At 37.7% G+C, this 19,735-nt stretch overlaps 1 protein-coding gene across 3 annotated transcripts in view; it reads right to left on the bottom strand.

Annotated features, from left to right (window-relative positions):
* Positions 1 to 19,735, bottom strand: part of LOC113434107 (sodium channel protein type 2 subunit alpha-like) — a 114,070-nt gene that overhangs the window by 26,518 nt on the left and 67,817 nt on the right. For all 3 annotated transcript variants that reach the window (XM_087920018.1, XM_087920017.1, XM_087920016.1), the window contains 6 exons: positions 18,566 to 18,698; positions 15,699 to 15,937; positions 14,903 to 15,076; positions 12,964 to 13,320; positions 10,719 to 11,168; positions 19 to 136 (listed from right to left, as the gene is read on the bottom strand). In XM_087920018.1, the coding sequence (XP_087776144.1) occupies positions 19 to 136; positions 10,719 to 11,168; positions 12,964 to 13,320; positions 14,903 to 15,076; positions 15,699 to 15,937; positions 18,566 to 18,698 (1,471 nt within the window). The remainder of the gene's footprint in view (positions 1 to 18; positions 137 to 10,718; positions 11,169 to 12,963; positions 13,321 to 14,902; positions 15,077 to 15,698; positions 15,938 to 18,565; positions 18,699 to 19,735) is intronic.

Raw genomic sequence — 19,735 nt, 5'->3', positions numbered from 1 at the left:
GGTCCCTTTGATACATACCATCAGTAAAACAAGGTTTTGGTTGTGGTGGGCCTTTTGCTGCGGTATCAGATTCTTTGTCTCCCACAGATGCGAAAATAATTGTGCTACCTTCAGTGGAGCTGCATAGACTTGTTTTCTGTAAATAAAATCCCACAAGGCATTTTAAAGAAAACAATACTTATTCTGAATGGAAGTTAGGCATGCAACTGTGATACTTTTCAGGGATAAGCAGATTTCAAACTTAAGGATGACCTACCACTTTTTACAATTTTAGGCAACACAGTATCAACAGTAGAGTCCTTCACATTTGGTTCTATTATCTCCGAGGACTTGAAATGAATACCTAATATTAGAACCATCAGGAAAAATACACAACAAGGAATGTTCTTCCTGCGTCAACTCAGGGGAATTCTTGACTCTGTCATTTGTACCTCAATAACTGTCTAGTTTGTCACAGCAACCAAACAGGACAGGTACAGATTTCAATGGATAATTAGGACTGCAGAAAAAACAACCGTAACCAGCCTGCCTTCCATTGAGGATCTGTATACTGAATGAATCAGAAAGAAGGCTGAGAAAATATCTACAGACTCCTCCAAACTGGACATAATCTGTTTCAACTGATCCCCTCAGGACGCTGCTATATGGCACTGCATGCCAAAACAACTAGACACAAGGATAGATTTCCCCCCTTCCCCCAATGCCTTCACTACTTTTAAAAACACTGTTGGCCTCAATCTGGATCAATTTGTGTTATAGCCATTAGTAAATGGTCCATTCTGTTACTCTTGTCAGTCACAATCCCTTTATAAAACACACCAGTTATGTCTCAGTTAATGGTTTGGATTTACATTCAGCTCTCCCTGATATACACTGCTCAAAAAAATAAAGGGAACACTTAAACAACACAATATAACTCTAAGTCAATCACACTTCTGTGAAATCAAACTGTCCACTTAGGTAGCAACACTGATTGACAATCAATTTCACATGCTGTTGTGCAAAGGGAATAGACAACAGGTGGAAAGCATAGGCAGGTAGCAAGACATCCCCAATAAAGGAGTGGGTCTGCAGGTGGTGACCACAGACCACTTCTCAGTTCCTATGCTTTCTGGCTGATGGTTTGGTTTTTTTTGAATGCTGGCAGTGCTTTCACTCTAGTGGTAGCATGAGACGGAATCTACAACCCACACAAGTGGCTCAGGTAGTTCAGCTCATCCAGGACGGCACATCAATGCGAGCTGTGGCAAGAAAGTTTGCTGTGTCTGTGAGCATAGTGTCCAGAGCATGGAGGCGCTACCAGGAGACAGACCAGTACATCAGGAGACGTGGAGGAGGCCGTAGGAGGGCAACAACCCAGCATCAGGACTGCTACCTCCGCCTTTGTGCAAGAAGGGACAGGAGGAGTACTGCCAGAGCCCTGTAAAATGACATCCAGCGGGCCACAAATGTGCATGTGGATGCTCAAACAGTCAGAAACAGACTCTATGAGGGTGGTATGAGGGCCCGATGTCTACAGGTGGGGGTTGTGCTTACAGCCCAACACTGTGTAGGACGTTTGGCATTTGCCAGAGAATACCAAGACTGGCAAATTCTTCACTGGCGCCCTGTGCTCTTGACAGATGAAAGCAGGTTCACACTGAGCACATGTGACAGGGTCTGGAGACGCTGTGGAGAATGTTCTGCTGCCTGCAACATCCTCCAGAATGACCGGTTTGGCAGTGGGTCAGTAATGGTGTGGGGTGGCATTTCTTTAGGGGGCCGCACAGCCCTCCATGTGCTCACCAGAGGTAGCCTGACTGCCATTAGGTACCGAGTTGAGATTCTCAGACCCTTTGTGAAACCATATGCTGGTATGGTTGGCCCTGGGTTCCTCCTAATGCATGACAATGCTAGACCTCATGTGGCTGGAGTGTGTCAGCAGTTCCTGCAAGATGAAGGCATTGATGCTATGGACTGGCCCGCCCATTCCCCAGACCTGAATCCAATTGAACACATCTGGGACATCATGTCTCGCTCCAACCACCAATGCCACATTGCACCACAGACTGTCCAGGATTTGGGGGATGCTTTAGTCCAGGTGTGGGAAGAGATCCCTCAGGAGACCATCCGTCACCTTATCAGGAGCATGTCCAGGCATTGTAGGGAGGTCATACAGGCACGTGGAGGCCACACACACTACTGAGCCTCATTTTGACTTGTTTTAAGGACATTACATCAAAGTTGGATCAGCCTGTAGTGTTTTTTTCCACTTTAATTTCGAGTGTAACTCCAAATCCAGACCTCCATGGGTTGCTAAATTTGATTTCCATTGATAATTTTTGTGTGATTTTGTTGTCAGCACATTCAACTATGTAATGAACAAAGTATTTAATAAGAATATTTCATTCATTCAGATCTAGGATGTCTTATTTTTGTGTTCCCTTTATTTTTTTTGAGCAGTGTATATCTCCTGTTATCTGCTGAAAGGCCCAAGCTGCTCATAAGAACTAATGGACACTTCAGATTAATATATGACATAGGTGCAGATACCTGAGCAAAGCTGGTGATAAAAATGGCATGTCCCGTCTGCTATATGTGCACTTACATATTGTAAGGTCAGTTTGCCACTTCTTATCATGGAACCATTTTGTTTAACTGAAGTTCAGTTGAGCTACAGAAAACAGTGCTAAAATACTGAACAAGTATCACAGATGATAAATCTTTTTTTTTTTTCAATACAACCAAGGCAACACTGAAATCTTTACAGTGAAAGATAAATTAAAATAAATTGCATTCCAATTGCCTCTGTTTTGCATTCTTTCTTGCTGAAGAAGCACAAATGTGTTGATTTTGACACATTTTAAAAACTATTTGTTATTTTGGTACACATATAGATATAAATATCCAGATTGTTCCTGGGGGAAAAAAATCAGATTGTGATATATTGATTTCATATCTACCAATCTTGAAAACATCATCACATATGTAAAAGTGATTTAATGTAGCGTTCTGGGCAAAGAAAGAACTGATTCAAACTGGATAAACAATCGACATATATGAGTTTCCAAAATAAAGCAAATTAGTTTTGGTAATGGTATTTTTCAATCTGTTGCAATGTTATTACCATAAAGTATAACATCAGAAATGAGTTCAACGTGACACAGCTGAATGAATATAATGAACGATGGAAGCATATTTAAAACAATATAGGATCATTCACACCAACATTGCTGCAATCCAATTTCCTTTTTTTAATTTGAAAGATACAAAATAGAAGTTAACAGAATAAAATATATTTTTATTTTATTTTTTTAAAATAAAAACACTTTTATAAATTTATTTTGTTTTCCATTCAGCCCCCCCACTCCCTTTTAAAGGGAGCCCATGAGCACAAAGTGAATGAAAACAAAATATTTATTTATAGCATATGACTATTTATCTGCCATAGCTTCACTGGGCTGCATTATCCAACCCACGCTTTGACATTTCACAAGGAAGAAAAAGTCACTGCATCATCCTGCTATGTGTTCTTCCTTTAAATTGTCTTCCTATAATTACCTGGGTGAGAAACAAGCTACAGACTAGATATTCAAATATACTGTCTACACTCTCCTTATGAGAACCACTGGAGTTTGAACTTCTATTGCACAAGGCTGACAAGGATGTATAGGCCTTGGGTTCGCTGAATGTTTGCCAACACTTCGTCCTAATTACTGATGGCCAGAACAAAGGATGTCATGAGATCATTTTCTCCCATCTTGGCTGGGGAAGAATGCTACCAGAGATCACCCAACTCTTGGAGAAAGCCTCAGCTGGTTGTCTGAACAGGGCAAAAGTTTCTATGGCATTGTCGATTCAAAAAACCAAAATGGGTGCTTGTACATAGAAGTGAGGAAACAATGAGGAGACCAACTTAGTCAATACCACTAGTCCCGTCCCCCCAAATGATTCATTACAACAATCCCTACCCTGCAACCAAACAGGAATGCATATTATTTAATCTACTACTTTCTGAGGAAATGGAAACTTTTCCGTTTGAGATGACCAAAAAGCAGGTAAACTGCCTGAGGGAAGACACTTGTATTCAGTTCCTTGCCTGTCACACAAGTGATTTTATCTGTTATTGGAAAAATAGGCAATATAAGAATGGCAAAGAACTCACAAGAGAGCTATAAGGATTGTGTCTATGTTAAAATAATCATGTATCACTTTCCTAATTATTGTCGGCTGAGCTGTAATGTTTTTGCTTTCATCATTTTTAATATGGACATTTTTCTTACACTAAATGTTACAACAATGACTGGAGTGGACATATTCATTCTAAACTGGATTATATAGTAAAACAAAGGTAATAGAAAATGTTTAAGTAGCTAGACTTGTATATCGTGTTAGATAATTTCAGATTATTTTTAACTGTTGTTTAATAAATAGTTACACTGACCTTCCTCTTTTTCCTTCAACCTTAATCACTTTTCTCAGTTCTTCAGTAGAACATTTGAGAACGGATCTGAATGGTGCCACAGCATTCCAGAGTGATAAAGTTCTCATTTCACCCTCTTTTCAGCCTTCTCTATCCCAGTTCTTCTTTCCCTATGATATTATTTTTTCCTCATCATTCACTGAGTCAGCTTCTCACTAGGCCCTGCCTTCCTTCCTTTAAATTTGAGCATGGTACCCTGCACATACGTCCTGGAGCCTTCCATGCCTGGATCAGACATAGAAGAGATTTGTGATCGACTATGGCAGCTTATATCAACCCCAGAAAGTCATCAGTTGTTAATAATCTCCCTGCTTGGTGAAAAAAGCCAGGAGCCAAGCCCATTCTTGTTCTGGGGAGTAATAATAGTGAGGAACTGTGTCTGTTTCCTGAGCCCACAGGAATCTGGAAATCCAATTTCTCAACATGTAAATACTATGAAATGGAATTCATCAGGCCAGCAAGGAGAGATAAAGTGTTAGAAGAGACGGAAGAATTTAATGGTTCAACAAGACCTGTGAAAATGTGTTCTCCACCTTTTACACAAGTTTCTTGCTGAAAAGGGACGTGTGGAGAAAGGCAGAGGATTGGGGACTGGAGGTGAGGCAAGCCAGGAGTGCAAGGAGAAAGGAAAGCATGGGGAAAGTGAAAGGGAGGAATGATAGAAACAATACAAGTGCTTGACTGGCACCTCTGTCACAACATAATATTTACCAGATGAAGCTGTGGGGCGATGAGAGGCTATGCCTGAGCAGGCCACCTGAAGATTTTGAGTTATGTACCAAGAACCCTAATAAAATTTAGAGAATTTGTCTTTTTCACTAGGTATAAAAAACACTCAAGTTATGATTGAAGATGGAATTACCTCAGACACTTTTCAGGATGGGTTTTCCTCCTAGTACCTATAGTAATAGTTGTAGTTATAGTTAGTCAGAATTGGTATAGTTTTATAGTTATAGGAAGACCTGTTCTAATTGTTTTCTCAGAAAGTAGCAGGACATAGTCACTTATAGCAATAGCAGTTAGATTTATATATTGCTTCACAGTGCTTTCCAGCCCTCTCTAAATGGTTTAGTCTATTGCCCCCAACAATCTGGGTCCTCATTTTACTGACCTTGGAAGGACAGAAGGCTGAGTCAACCCTGAGCCTGGTGAGATTCCAACTCAAAGTCAGCAGAAGTAGCCTTCAGTATTTCATTCTAATCACTGGCGCCACCATGGCTCATGTAGCAATCATGTTATAAATTTAACACAACTTTGAGTGGTGTATGGACAAAAACTTTGTATCATCAAAATCTTATGTAACTCTTAGCAAAAAGTTCCCCTGAATATGCTAGAAAAATTAAATACCACATTATAATTTTAACATTACAATATTCAAATAGGTTCTTCAGTAGTTTACTTCCTATGGAGAACACCACTGGACAAAATCAATATTTTATTAAAATCAGAATTTCTATTAAACTCAAGACCTATCAGAAATTTATAATCCAAGACAAAGTGGATCCATAGACCATGCATTAAAATGCTATGTAACAATATTGGTGAATATTGGGCATTGATCATGCTGTAATGCAAGTCACATGACTCAAATACTAGATCAATTCATACATGTTTCTATTCATTTGCAATGCATGAAAGTGGCAGATATTGTAAATTGATTATTTGCATGCAAGCCAGTCAAGTTTTATTCAACACTGAACATCTAGATTTGCTAAGACAACCTGTTCAAAAGAGATGACACATGATGATCTGCCTTGTTTAAAGCACCAGAGGTGCACTCCTGATTGATCTTGCTTGATTTAAGTCCTGTGAGAAGTAAGAATGATAGAAAACAGGGTTGAAGACACAAATAATTGGTTTGTTTCAGTTTCAGTAAATGTGATGAACATTGCTTCAAACGGTTCTACTACAATATTCAAACCAAAAATCTGTGAAAAGTAGGGCAAACATAGCAAGTGAATGAAAACTCAATATAAAAAATATATACATTAGGAATATTGCTTGCTGTGGTTTGTGGTATGAGCCATGACTGACTGAAGACGCCTCTGTGAATGAGCAGAGATGACAACTACTGTGAAGAACTAAAGATGAGTGAGTAGATGAGGCCTTCAAATCTCTCCGGAGAAGAGTTAGAGAGATCACCATGAGTGCTCTGAATGGTAACTTCGTTCTAGGAGATCATAAAATTCATATCTCCCACATGTTTAAGTACCAGAAGCTGAAGGAGACAACATCTTTGCTCTCTTCAGTGGTGGAGCCTGTCATAAGGACACCAGGTCAGCAGAACTTTCTAGTTACATTTGGAAATGTTCAATTAAATCATTTTATGAATATTGGAGATCTTCAAAGCAGGGAGCTGAATTTGAAACCTGGTAAGTTTTACCTTCTTTGGATTTAAGCAGAGATTTAAGAATTTAAACTAATATAAAAAAAGCAAAAATAATGGCAAAAAGCAAAAAAAAAAGTCTTTTATTTAATAAAGTTTTAGATGGAGTGGGAGACCAGATAAATTTGGAATATTGGTTATTTTTGCTGTAATATTTGAAAAATAACTATATAATTTATTTAATATACATATGGAAAATGACTGAAATAGAACTAAATGTTAGTTCTAAATATTAGGAATTGAGGCTTGATGAAGCCTGCAAATGGACACTAGAGGGAACTAAAAGACCAAGCAGAAAAAGTGGTTAAAATGGCTAAGCCAATTATGATTTTATCTTATCCATAAGAAAGTTTATGAAATATGGACTGAAATATTAGTAACTAATATTTCAGTAAGAAATACAGACTTAAGTGCATAAACGTTTAGAAGATACAGAGAAAAACTAAACAAAAAACCCCCCTTTTTACCTGACACAGACATTATAGAGTCAGGGCAAGGCAATAAAATTGAGATTACCTAAAAAGAAGTACCAAAGGCATATCAAGAAAATCTGGGCATGAAACAGCTGTAGCAAGAAATCCTGGGCAAAGCCTCTTTATGGGACTTACAAAGTAGGCCAGTAAAACCTTTGAAGACTCCTTTTAAATCCAAAGAGTGATGAAATATCAAACCCTGAAATGCTATAGGAATAATTTTAAAGTCAAGATTTGCAGAGGGACAAAGAAAGAATACAAAGTTGGACTATTTGATCAGGGATAAACTATTTATTTGATATTTCTGGCAAAAGTCCCTAATGGAGTTTTTGTTGAATTAGGACTGAACAGATGATGGTTTCTAGATTGGCTTTAGTTTAGGCTATAGGAAGAAGGTTTTTTTGATAACGTTAAAAGAGGGCAAAAGGTTAGCATATTAGCTTATGCTTGGCACGATGAAGGTTTGAAATACTTCTTCATTATTGTCTTTGTTGCCTTTTCCTACCTTCTTTAGTCTGCACCTTCTGAACTTTTGTTTTTCTTTCTTCTAGTTTAGTTTATGTTCATTTTTATTTATGTCTATTACATTTTTATAATCATATAGTAATAGAGAATTGTTAAATGTACTCATATTTGCTGCAAAGCAAATCGGAAAATTCTATTTTTTTAAAAAAAAAAAAATCTGCACTTTTGCTTTTCTTCTTTATTTGCTGTTTCTGTAGCTTGTGTCACTTTCATTTGTTTTGTAACACTTAAATATTAAAAAAGTTTTACTGTGTTTATTAAATACTTCAATACAACTATCAACAATAACAAAAAATACTGGCAGCCATGGAAACCTCCACAGAGCAATCCCCCAAAAATCTGTTAGTCCAGAACAAGTTGATTCCAAATAGATGAATCTGAGCACTTCTCTACAGGGTGGAAATTTTCCTTTTGAAAAGCTGTTGCAGGATAAGAAAAAAGAAAGTCAAATATGCAACCTTGGGATACTCCAGCAAACTCACACTGATGATGCTGTGGGACTTTAACGGTTTAATAAACAGAACTGAGGAAAATATGAGAAGGGAGTGTGAGGTATGTTAGTTGCCTTGAGTTATTTATCAAAATAATAAAGGCAGGAAATGAATACATAAATAAAATACATTCACTATATTAGATGTGTAGGATAAGTCACAGTAACCTTCTCCTCTCTTCTTTTCCTGTGCATCTCTGAAGTTGGATATTGAACTTTATATTATACAAACATTATATTCACAACCCAAAATTGCAGCCAATTTTAATTACAATAAGAAAAAGCAATAATGTGAATAAAATTTGATCTGAAGCTGAATTGTTCCCATTAATCTAACAAAGTCTAAGTAAAGTTTGTCTATGTTTGTCCAAAACTTCTCAACTCGGAGCAAAATAAAATAAATTTGTTAGTCCACTGTTCTCTTATACCTTATTCTCTGCCCCTTCCTCTCATAATCATATTGGTATTAAGTGCCCTTTGTGACTGAAAGTGGTTCAGAAGAAGAAGATAATGTACGGTACTAGAACATCAAGTGGCACTTGACCTAAATTGAAACAAATTATGTTTGTTAACAGACTTTTGGCAAGAGTAAAGTGGCCCTCCCTTAGTATCTTACTAGATGGTTAGATTAAAAAGAAAGGGGTTGGCAGAAAGAAGGAGAAAAAGAAAATGGCATTTTTGGCTCCAACCTCAACTAGCCTAATCTTCTACAGCATTCAGGGTTTGCCAACAGCTGATAAACAATGAAGATGCTTCTCTACTTGGGAGGACAGGGTACAATTTATATAACACAAACAGAGAAGTGAAGGTGAATAATAATACCCCATGCTCAAAATTCTTGGAGAATGAGGCAGGCCAATGTATAGAGGAAAAGACACCTGGTATTTATTTATTTACTTTTAAAATTTATAAGCTACCTGCCTTCCTGCACTACGGTGGAATACTACTTCCATAATCTAATCTCTCCAAAAGTGGGGAGATCTAAGTTCAAATCCATCCTTAGCCATGGAAGCTCACAGGGTGACATATGATTAGTCTTTATCCCACAAGATTATTGTGAGGGAGAAAAGAAACCTAGGTAGATCAGCTTGAGTTCCTGAAGAAATATAAATCTAAATAAATAAAATTATTATTACCCGACTGTTATTGTAATTAGTGTTACTTCGGTTAACACTAGCCTCAAAAGGGCCATGCCTCTAACTGTTTTCAAAAACTTGAATATCAGTAGTTCCTACTTCAAACACAACATCATTTTATATTCATACATTTATTAAGTCAAGTCACAGCCCATTTCAGCATTTTGTTAAATATATATCTCCTAGATATTTGGGCTGAAAAAAAGTATAAAAGTTACTGAGGTTTCTATGAAAATTAATAATGAGAAGTAACCACACTTCAGATAAAGTGGGTTTCCTTATACTATAGAAAGCTTCCCTATGCTATAATCTTTTCCGCACATTTATTTTGCCTATTAAAAATGTACCTGACTTCTTGTTAATGATTTAACTGCAATATATTTTGATTTTAGACATAATAAATCTTTTGAATACACAGGTAGTTTCAGATTGTTTGAATCATCCTGGGAGAATTACTTGCCTTACCAAAATATCACTTCTGAACTAAGGTAAACTTCTAAGCCAAGTGCCACTAGAGGTCTGAGTTTTCATGTGAGTTTTCCTTTTGGGTCCTGTCATCCTTTTTTTCCTTACAGGAACATCTTGAACCTACCAAAATCAGTCTCCTTAATGGACCTAATTCAGCCACTGATTTGAAGTTTGCAGGTGGTATTTAAAAATAGCATGTTGACAGAATTCTTCCATTTTTGACATGTATCTTGCTCCAAACAGCATCTCCTCCCTAACTTTCAGACTGTGTGAAATCTGTATTTCACTCAATTCTTTGCATATATGTTATAGTTTATCTGTCATGTGCACTCAACAATATGCAGATACATGTAAGGTGCCATTCTGTGAATGAAAGGACACACACCATACATAGTCTTGTATTACATGGTGAAAAGATAATTAGGTTGTCACTGTTTAATAGTCACAAGTCAAAACTAATATGTAAATAAAACAGTAATTTTCAGTGAACCCCCAACTTATTAGATTTTGACACAACAAACTTCGTATCCACTAGATCAAATTTCTCCAGTTATTTATGTCATTTGTGTAATCTTATCATTAATAAAATGATACAAATGAAGTAAATTGCTGCGTGGCTGTGCATGAACAGCTCCTCTCCCAATTAGTCCAATTAAAGAGAGATTTCACTTTCCTGAAAGGTTAAAAATCATTTAAAACATTTAAGTCATAGAAAACTAATAGCACTAAAATAACTCAAGCATATAAAACAGTATTATTGTATAAAATAATGTCTTACTTCTTTGGTTTCTTCAAGTTCAGATATGCTGGTAAGTTCCTCCGTGTTGAAATGTTCAAAATCAGACTCTCCCACTGCTATTGGTACAGTCACAGTAAGATTTGGGTTGTTTATGAATGACATGTGATCACTGTTGACCATGCAGGTGGTGATCATTTTAGGCCTCTGATAACCAAAAGTTTGGTTGATCTCCACTGTGGTGTGGTTGGGAATGCACTGATCTTTCTTATTGTTTTGTTGATCAGCTGCACTTAATCCAGAAGTGCCCTTGCATCTTTGCAAAAAAACACTTTGCACAAATTCACATATCTTCCTCTTTATGTAATTTATTCCCCTCTGAATTCTTGATATAGCAATCTGTAGATTATTTGCTTCGGTTTCCTGCTCTGGAGCAGCAAGGCTGTCTGAACTGAAAGAACTCAATAATAATGCCAGGAAGAGGTTTAGAAGCTGGAGGATGAAGTAGGGAAATAAATTAGATTAGATTTTTCCCCTCTCTAGTTAATCATTTTGACTTCTTGCTTTTGACTTTCTACCAATTGCATGCATTCACTTTTCAGTTTCTGATCATAGTAAAAACAACAACAACCCAATTATTGATCCTAGGTTTTCAACTTTGGCAGACATAAAATCAAATTTGTTTGCATGATTCGGGGGGAGGTGGGGGAGAAGGGAAGGAGGGGAGTCTTTAACCAGAATACAAGATCAATCCCATTAAAAACACATTTGTATAACAGGATGTAATTTGGCTTGTTGGTAACACCACATCAGTGCTGTTTTTGAAGATAGAATGGGATGGTATAGTGGTTGGAAAATAACAAATTAACTTGTAGAAAAAAAACAAGGAGAATCTGAGTGATGAAAAGGACTGAAGCAACAGAAACATATAACTAAAATACAGGGCTGCTAGGATCCAAGCTAGATAGGTTGGGAGTCTCTCTTTCCACAGGTAACTTTTTGAACCAATGTAATTTCTAAAATATTTACACTTTCTTCTCTATGATCACAAGTTTTCCTTCCTGTTGAAATTAACCACATTAACTAATTTTATGTCTATGCCACATTATGTCTGTACTGCAAACGGTGGATGGTTAAACATAGTAAAGTTGTAATATTTTACTGTTTTCACCGGGCAAGTAATAGAATATTCTTGCTTAGTTTATGAAGCCCGTAAAGGTGTCATTCAGTTACTTGAAACAAAAAGAAGATTGCTCATCATATTTTTGCAATTACCATAGAGGAAATGGAAGGTACAATACTTGAATCTGAGTTCCATTTTAAATTGCTGTTATCAAATTTTAGTAAGAATTTGTTTCTGGAATTCTGCACTTTGATACAGCCCAAGGGCTAATCAATAAAGATCAAATTGAATTTAGTTGCTTAGAGTTTTAAGTTTAGCATTATGCCAGAATTGACATTGTACCCATTAAGGCTGGACAACTATCTAAAGTTGCAGAAGTTACAACAGCACTGAAAAAAGTGTCTTATGATGATTTTTCACACTTACCACCATTGCAGCATCTCCTCAATGACATGATTTACATTCAGATGCTTGACAACTGATTCACATTTATGACCACTGCAGTGTCCTGGGATCACATGATCCCCTTTTGCGACCTTTTGACAAGTAAAGTCAATGGGGCAACCAGATTCACTTAACAACCGTGTTACTAATTTAATAACTGCAGTGATTCACTTAACAACTGTGGCAAGAAAAGTCATAAAATGGGGCAAAACTCACTTAAAAAATTTCTCACTCAGCAACATAAATTTTGGGTTCAATTGTGTTCTATGTTGAGGACTACCTGTATAGGGATATTTGCAATTCCTTATAACTGTCTGAATATACAAAATATACTTGAAAAAAGTATTCTTAGTAGCTCTCATGGACTCTAAATTTTGGTAGGAATGTGCAACAGCAGTTTTCTCAACAAAACTAATTAACTGACCTCATCAACAATAAGAGTTGTATCGTATCAGACAACACAGTAGAAACAATCCCATAACAGCTATATACAACAGTGTCTACAAATAGTTACCACTAATCCCAAAGGTGCTTTTCAAAAGGCAACTGGACTTCCTTTGTTTTTTCCTTGAAGACTGTTTTTTCCAGTTCTGAAGAAGCTTCATGGATAAGAAGCAAAACGTCTTCAATGAAAAAAACAAAGAAAGTCCATTTGCCTTTTGAAAAGCACCTTTGGGACAACCACGACCTGAATAACTAAGAATCTCCATAGTTACTTACCACCAGGTTTCCAATCACCATCACCATCATAAAAACTGTCAGGCAAAGGGCTTGACCTGCAACCTCCATACAGTCCCACATGGTTTCTATCCATTCTCCACAAAGAACTCGGAACACGATCAAGAATGAGTGGAAAAAGTCATTCATGTGCCAGCGTGGAAGTGTACAGTCTTCTGAAATTTTGCATTTACAACTGTCATAGCTTTTACCAAACAGCTGCATACCAACCACAGCAAATATGAAGACAATGATAGCTAGCACCAAGGTCAAGTTTCCTAAAGCTCCAACTGAGTTCCCAATGATTTTTATTAGCATGTTTAGCGTTGGCCAAGACTTTGCCAGTTTGAACACTCGAAGCTGAAAACAGTAATGAAGAATTCATATGTAAGAGAAATTTATATAATTTATAAAAATGAGGCAGAGGTGATATTCAGCAGGTTCTGACTAGTTCTGGAGAACCGGTAGTGGAAATTTTGAGTAGTTCGGAGAACTGGCAAATACCCCCTCTGACTGGAGATTTTACAGTATCCTTCCCCTGCCACGCCCACCAAGCCCACAGAACCGGTAGTAAAATTTTTTGAATCCCACCACTGAAATGAGGTACAGACTGCCTAAAATGCAGAGAACCACCAGGCCACACTATTAGCTGTAAACGTGTAGCCTGTGAATTGTTTTAATTCCTCTGGTATCCATTTATTACACCGCAAACCCTCTCAGATTGCAAAACTGTCAAACTCAGATTGCAAACTTCTGCCATTACTTCTGTGCTTCTCCCTAGCAATAGAAACTATTGTCCTGTCATGTGAATGTTACGATTTTTTGCAGCTTTGTTTTGGAGGTATCTTATGAATGCTATGAACTGCTATTTTCTTTCCTTCTCAAGAATGAGAAGACAACACATAGCTCTCTCTCGCTCTCTCTCTTCCTCCCTCCCTCCCTCCCCACCTCTCTGTAGGGAAAAGCCATAAACTTGACAGCCTTATATCTGAAGGGGTTTGCTGCTAATCATTCTGAACGCTTGTGAAATCCAGGCTGTAATCAATTGATTACAGAATGGCCTAGAAATTTCTTCAGGGAACTTGACTTCTTTCTAGGGAGTACAAAGCTTCTCATTCTGCTTCCTTTTAATCTGCCCTTCCTATACCAAACACCTGCCTACCACAGAGGTTACTTACCATATGTTCTCTATTGTTAGATCCTATGTAGCTAGATCCTAGTAACGTTGGAAATAGAATAGTGATCTATATGTTACATATTCCACACAGGTTTTCTATTCTAGTAAGAATGGCTAAACGGCTTCCTTCTGAGTAAACTGTAGATCCCTCCAGTATTTTCAACTTATTCCAGATGAAGGGGATTTTTTTTTTAGAGGGGAGGGGTTGCTTCATCCAAAATGCACATCCCAAACAGGGAGTTTTCATTCTCCCCTAATCACATGGGTGTCAAACTAAGATCACGTCACGTGATGTATCTTGATGTATTGCAACATTTTTTTTGCCTTTGCGGAGCTGCGGAGCTTCCGGCCCGCCAGCCACCAGTTTGACAGGCCTGGCTAACCAGAACCTGGCAAACTATATAATGACAATGCATCAAATCAGCCTGTTTCCCTCTAAGAAAATAATTATATATATGGATATTCCATCCAAGTGTTTACAAAACCTCTAATGAAGATCTTGGTAGATTCGAAAACCTTAGTCTGGCTTTTCTAATATAAAACTTCTGCTCTATTATAACAATCTTCAGCTAGGATAAGCGGAATCTGTCAATTCCAGAGATATTATGTGTTTTCCTGCTTAAGTGAGCTAATCTGCAGATATCTGCACAACCTGCTAGATTCACCAAGTCCACAATCCACATGGAAGAAATTTTATCCTAAGTAAAATTGCAGCTCTGCTGGGGGCAGTGGGGGAGGAAATCGCCCTACAGGCCAGATATTTACCAGTCTGAAAGATCTTAAGACTGACAATCCGTCCACCTCTTGAAGACCCAGCTCCATTAAACTCAGGGTTACAATGATGCTATCAAAAATATTCCAGCCTTCTTGGAAATAATAATAAGGATGCATGGCAAATATTTTGAGGACCATCTCTGCAGTGAAGATGCCAGTGAAAACCTAAATGTAGAATGCAATCAGTTAATCATTCCCATGAAAAACGTCATGTATTATTTTGTTGTTTGTAGGCCTAAAGCTCAAGAAACAATACTTGAAATACAATGACAAAAATAAATGTTTACATCTCATTTGTGCTCTAGCTCCGAGGAAATACATGAGTTGACATAATTTTTAAAGAGCTGAAGTACAGGAGAATGTACACCATAGGACAGGGCATGAATCATGGAAGGATTTGTTGAAAACAATATTATTTAACAGCTTTCAGTCACACACAAATAGCTTTCTAGATATGTGGGACTCCAGCTTCCAGAATTTTCAGTCAGAACAGTACTCCCTCTGTAGTCCTAAGGTTGTAACTACAATTCTGAAAAGAAGGAACACGGCCATGGGAGACTCACATTTTCCATAAAATAGACTTCAGATTTAATCTCAGAAAGGATGTTAATATTACGGTGGAAAAAATAATATTATGTGCTATGTTGATGATTCCTGCTAAAGAGGGACTGATGTTTGACTCGGATTTATATTTTCCAAAAGTTTAGAGACATCTATTTTTTGAAAGCTTCCTTAGAATTTAGCAGCTTTATGAATTGTAAAAATTGTTTATATAAATTTGACTTACCACATTTCCACTTTTAAGAACACTGCTGAAGGAGTCATCAATTGGATAATGTTCCATGCTCATGAACAATGTATTTAAAATAATGCAGATAGTAATTCCAAGTTCAACAAATGGATCCATCACAATTAAATAAATAATTTTCTTTATTTGTAACCACCTATCAGAACAATTCCAAATCAAGTAACTGTGGGCAAACTTATACCAGCATGGTGGACATTTTTGTCTTGATTCTTCAAGCTCTGAAGGAATTGAAAACATAAAAAACTCCATCTTATACTGATTTCATGATTTACATTCATCAGAAAACAACAACTTCATTAAAATGTGATTTGCAGGTTCATTTCTATGAATTTTCTGTCATAGCACATTTCAAATAATGCCACTTAAAAGAGCAAACCTATTTCACAGATATTGTGACAACTGGTAAGACAGAAAATGAAGTGCTGGATATTTTATTTATTTATCTCTATCACACAGAAAAGTCACTGTAGGAAGTGCACAATAAAAAGAGTACTGTACAATCAAAATATTAAAACAATTACAATTAAAAATACATCAGGCAATATTATTATTTATTAAACAGAGGGAAAAAATGATGCAGCCATCTTTTTAGACCACCATTTCCTTGAGATCCTTAAGCAGCCATGTTTTGAGGGACCTCCAGAAGGACATCAAGGAAGGGGCCAATCTCACCTCAGAGGTGAGGGGGTGGGGACGGCGTTCCACAGAACAGGCATCAGAGCAGAAAAGGCCATCTCCTGGGTCACATCAAATAAAACTCTTTCACAGGTGGCAGATGTAACTGGGTGGAGATGGTCCTTCAAATAACCTGGCCCCATGCCACGAAGGGCTTCAAAATCAACATCTTGAATTGTTTCAGAGCAAAGATGTGAGATGTGCCATTCTAGGAGCACACATATTTCTAGGGGCACACACACACACACAACCCACCATATTTTGCATCAGCTGAAATGTCCAGATACTCTTCAATGGCAGCCCCATGTAGAACTGACCCAAGAGGTGACCAGGGCATGATTCTGTGTCAGTCACTTGCCTCTTTCAACAGAAACAGGCACATCCAGACCTGGTATTCAGCAGGTTCTGACCAGTTCTGGAGAACCGACAGCAGAAATTTTGAGTCGTTCGGAGAACCGGCAAATACCACCTGTGACTGGCCCTGCCCCCATCTATTCTCTGCCTCCCAAGCCCCAGCTGATCGGCTGGGTCTTCTTTTGTTGCCCTGCACAGGAGAATGGAGCTGGAAAGCAGGTTAGTGGGGTGGGGAGGGAATGGGGATTTTGCAATAATCTTTCTCTGCCCACCAAGCCACTCCCAGAGAACCGGTAGTAAAAATATTTGAATCCCACCACTGGGCACATCCCAAAACTATATCAAAAAATATCCTGCATCATCTTGAGCATGATGACTGGAAAAAATATGGAACCATCCTGTCCCAAATGGAGACTCCCTCCCAAATGGAGACTCTATGACCTGCACCCATTGCTCAGCTGCAGTTATATCAAAGGACAACGGGGTAGGGCTCTCGGAGATATATGCAGACCTGTGCATTGATCTAATTGTAACTTCCATTCAAACAAAGAGGTGAGTAGAATTTGTTCCACCCTCTGTATCTTCCTTACTATAACAAGACACCTTAATTAAAATTATGTGTTAATTAAGGCTTTGTCAGGGTTTATTCTAGTACTTGAAAAATATCCTCTACTAAAAACACATCCAGTATACTATTTTTTTTAAATTGGCAGACTATCAGTATATTTGAGAGGACTTCACTCTCAATCTATCCCTCTTCTTCATTTTAGTTCTAATTTAAGTCTTGCCTTTAGGAGATGACCACATTGAGCTGGAGGGAGGGGTCAAACGCATCATCAGCCATCAGTCCCTGCGTCCCACAAGAGATTTAAGTCCAGTCCACATTGAATGCCTTTCTTAACTCCCATTAATTTCCCTTGACCATTAATAGCTCAGATTCTTGTAGAGAGCTTAAGCTTGTAATAAATCTTTATACTCATTTGAACGGCCTGAATCTCTTGATTTCCCCAGTGCTTGACATTATCAATTTTAACTACTTATCATTTTGTAAGCTGCCCAGAATCACTTTATTTGTGGGCAGTATATTATAAACAAACTAAGTTAATATTATAAACTATACTATAAAGAAAAAAAGGGTACCTTGAGAAACATGAGACAGTTCGACTGACTCTCCTAAAACACACTGAGGGATGCCTAAGAGGGATTTTAGGCCCACACCAGTGAATTGTTCAACACATTAGATTAAGGGTCTTCAAACTTGGCAAGTTTAGGACTTGTGGACTTCAACCCCCAGAATTGCTGAGCTAACATGACTGGAAGATGAATTCTGGGAATTGAAGTCCACAAGTCTTAAAGCTGTCAAGCATGAAGACCTCTGCATTAGATCATGAACGGTCCAAATCAGCAATTTTCCTGTGATTATGCATGCATGCATGAATGAATGAAGCAATGAATCTTTACCATCTACCAGTGCTACCATCATTCAATTTTCTTTTCTTAATTGCTTTCACCTAAATCTGTAGCACCAGCCAAGAACATCTAAAGCCAGATACACCTTTTCCAATGTTGACACACTGGCAGACACACAAAGAAAATGGAGAGTGTTTAAAGTTTTACAGGTGTTATGCACATCCTGAATTACATTTTATCTGTTGATTCCACATCTCTGCAAAGCCTAATAAAATACAGGGTTTTTTTTTTACTTTATTAGAGCCTAATTAGATTTGTAAAGCTTTCCATATACATAACAGAAAACTAAACCAAAACTTCATAGCAGATTTAGTATGTTAGGCACACAACTGTACACAGAGACCCACCTTCCATTGTGTTTGTGATAATGCTTGCTATGCTCATTGCTCTTTGCCTTATGGTGGGGTCTTCCAGCAAATCCATCGATATCTGAAAAGAACTGGACCGCCTTTTTTTGCCTTCCATCTCAGAAGCAGTACTCTACAGTGAAGTAAGGAGACTAAATTATCAATATGATTATGGTGATCACAGCATAAATAACTTCAAGAAGTTCATGCCACTGCACATGCACCCAAATCTCTGTATTTCTTAAGCTTAAACATATGTCAACCGTAGAATGTATTTTATGCTTGTTACATGTAACCAACTAACCTTGCTCCTCTATGACAGGCCACTTTTAGCTTCGAAATGTCCCATGACCAGGCTTGTACCTCAGGAGCCCTTGAGGGCTCTCATGCAAATCTTGTATGTTATTTTGAATATATCTCTTCTATAATAATTGAAACTACATTTCAAGTTCCCCAAAGATGCGCTTAGACAGGATTAAAGATTAGGTTCTTGACCTAGATTTTAGCAGGGATCAATCTATAGCAGGGGTGTCAAACTCGCATTTTCACGGCAGCATCATGTGGTGTATCGGGACTCCCCCCCTTTGCTAAACCAGGCGTGGGCATGGCCAGTGCGTGATGCATCCAGCTATGGGCCACGAGTTTGACAGCCCTGACCTATAGCCTCGTGCAACACATTTGTTTATATTTAGTTTTGCAGATCCTATTTGGTTCAAGTAGAATCTGTTGGCATAGTTTTCTGTTATTTTGAAATGGAGTATATACAAAAACTATAATGTAAGGTTTCTAGAAATACATGGAGTGTTGGTGGCACATATTAAGAAAAGAAAGTGAAAAAAGTTAAAATACTGCTCAATAAGGGAAAAACTCCAGAAAAGGGTGGCCTCACTCAATACTACGTCATTGCTATGCCATTGCCTTAGTCCCATTGTCTTCTATGTACTGGTGAATATGAGTCTTATTTTCTGCAGAACTGCAACACAATTGAAATGATCGTGAATATTCGATTACATCTTATTGCTAAGACGCAAAGATGATATATGTAGATCAAAGCATGAAAATTCATACTAGAGGTTAGAAGAATTAGTTTTATGTATAGATAACCTGACACCTTTCACATGGGAATCCAGAAAGAAAAATTAGGTCATGCAACAAAAGTCATTTACAGCG

This window comes from Pseudonaja textilis, chromosome 1 (assembly GCF_049901715.1).
Source record: "Pseudonaja textilis isolate UNSWEBS1 chromosome 1, rPseTex1.2, whole genome shotgun sequence".
NCBI lineage: Eukaryota > Metazoa > Chordata > Lepidosauria > Squamata > Elapidae > Pseudonaja > Pseudonaja textilis.
This window is presented reverse-complemented; position numbering and strand designations above follow the sequence as displayed.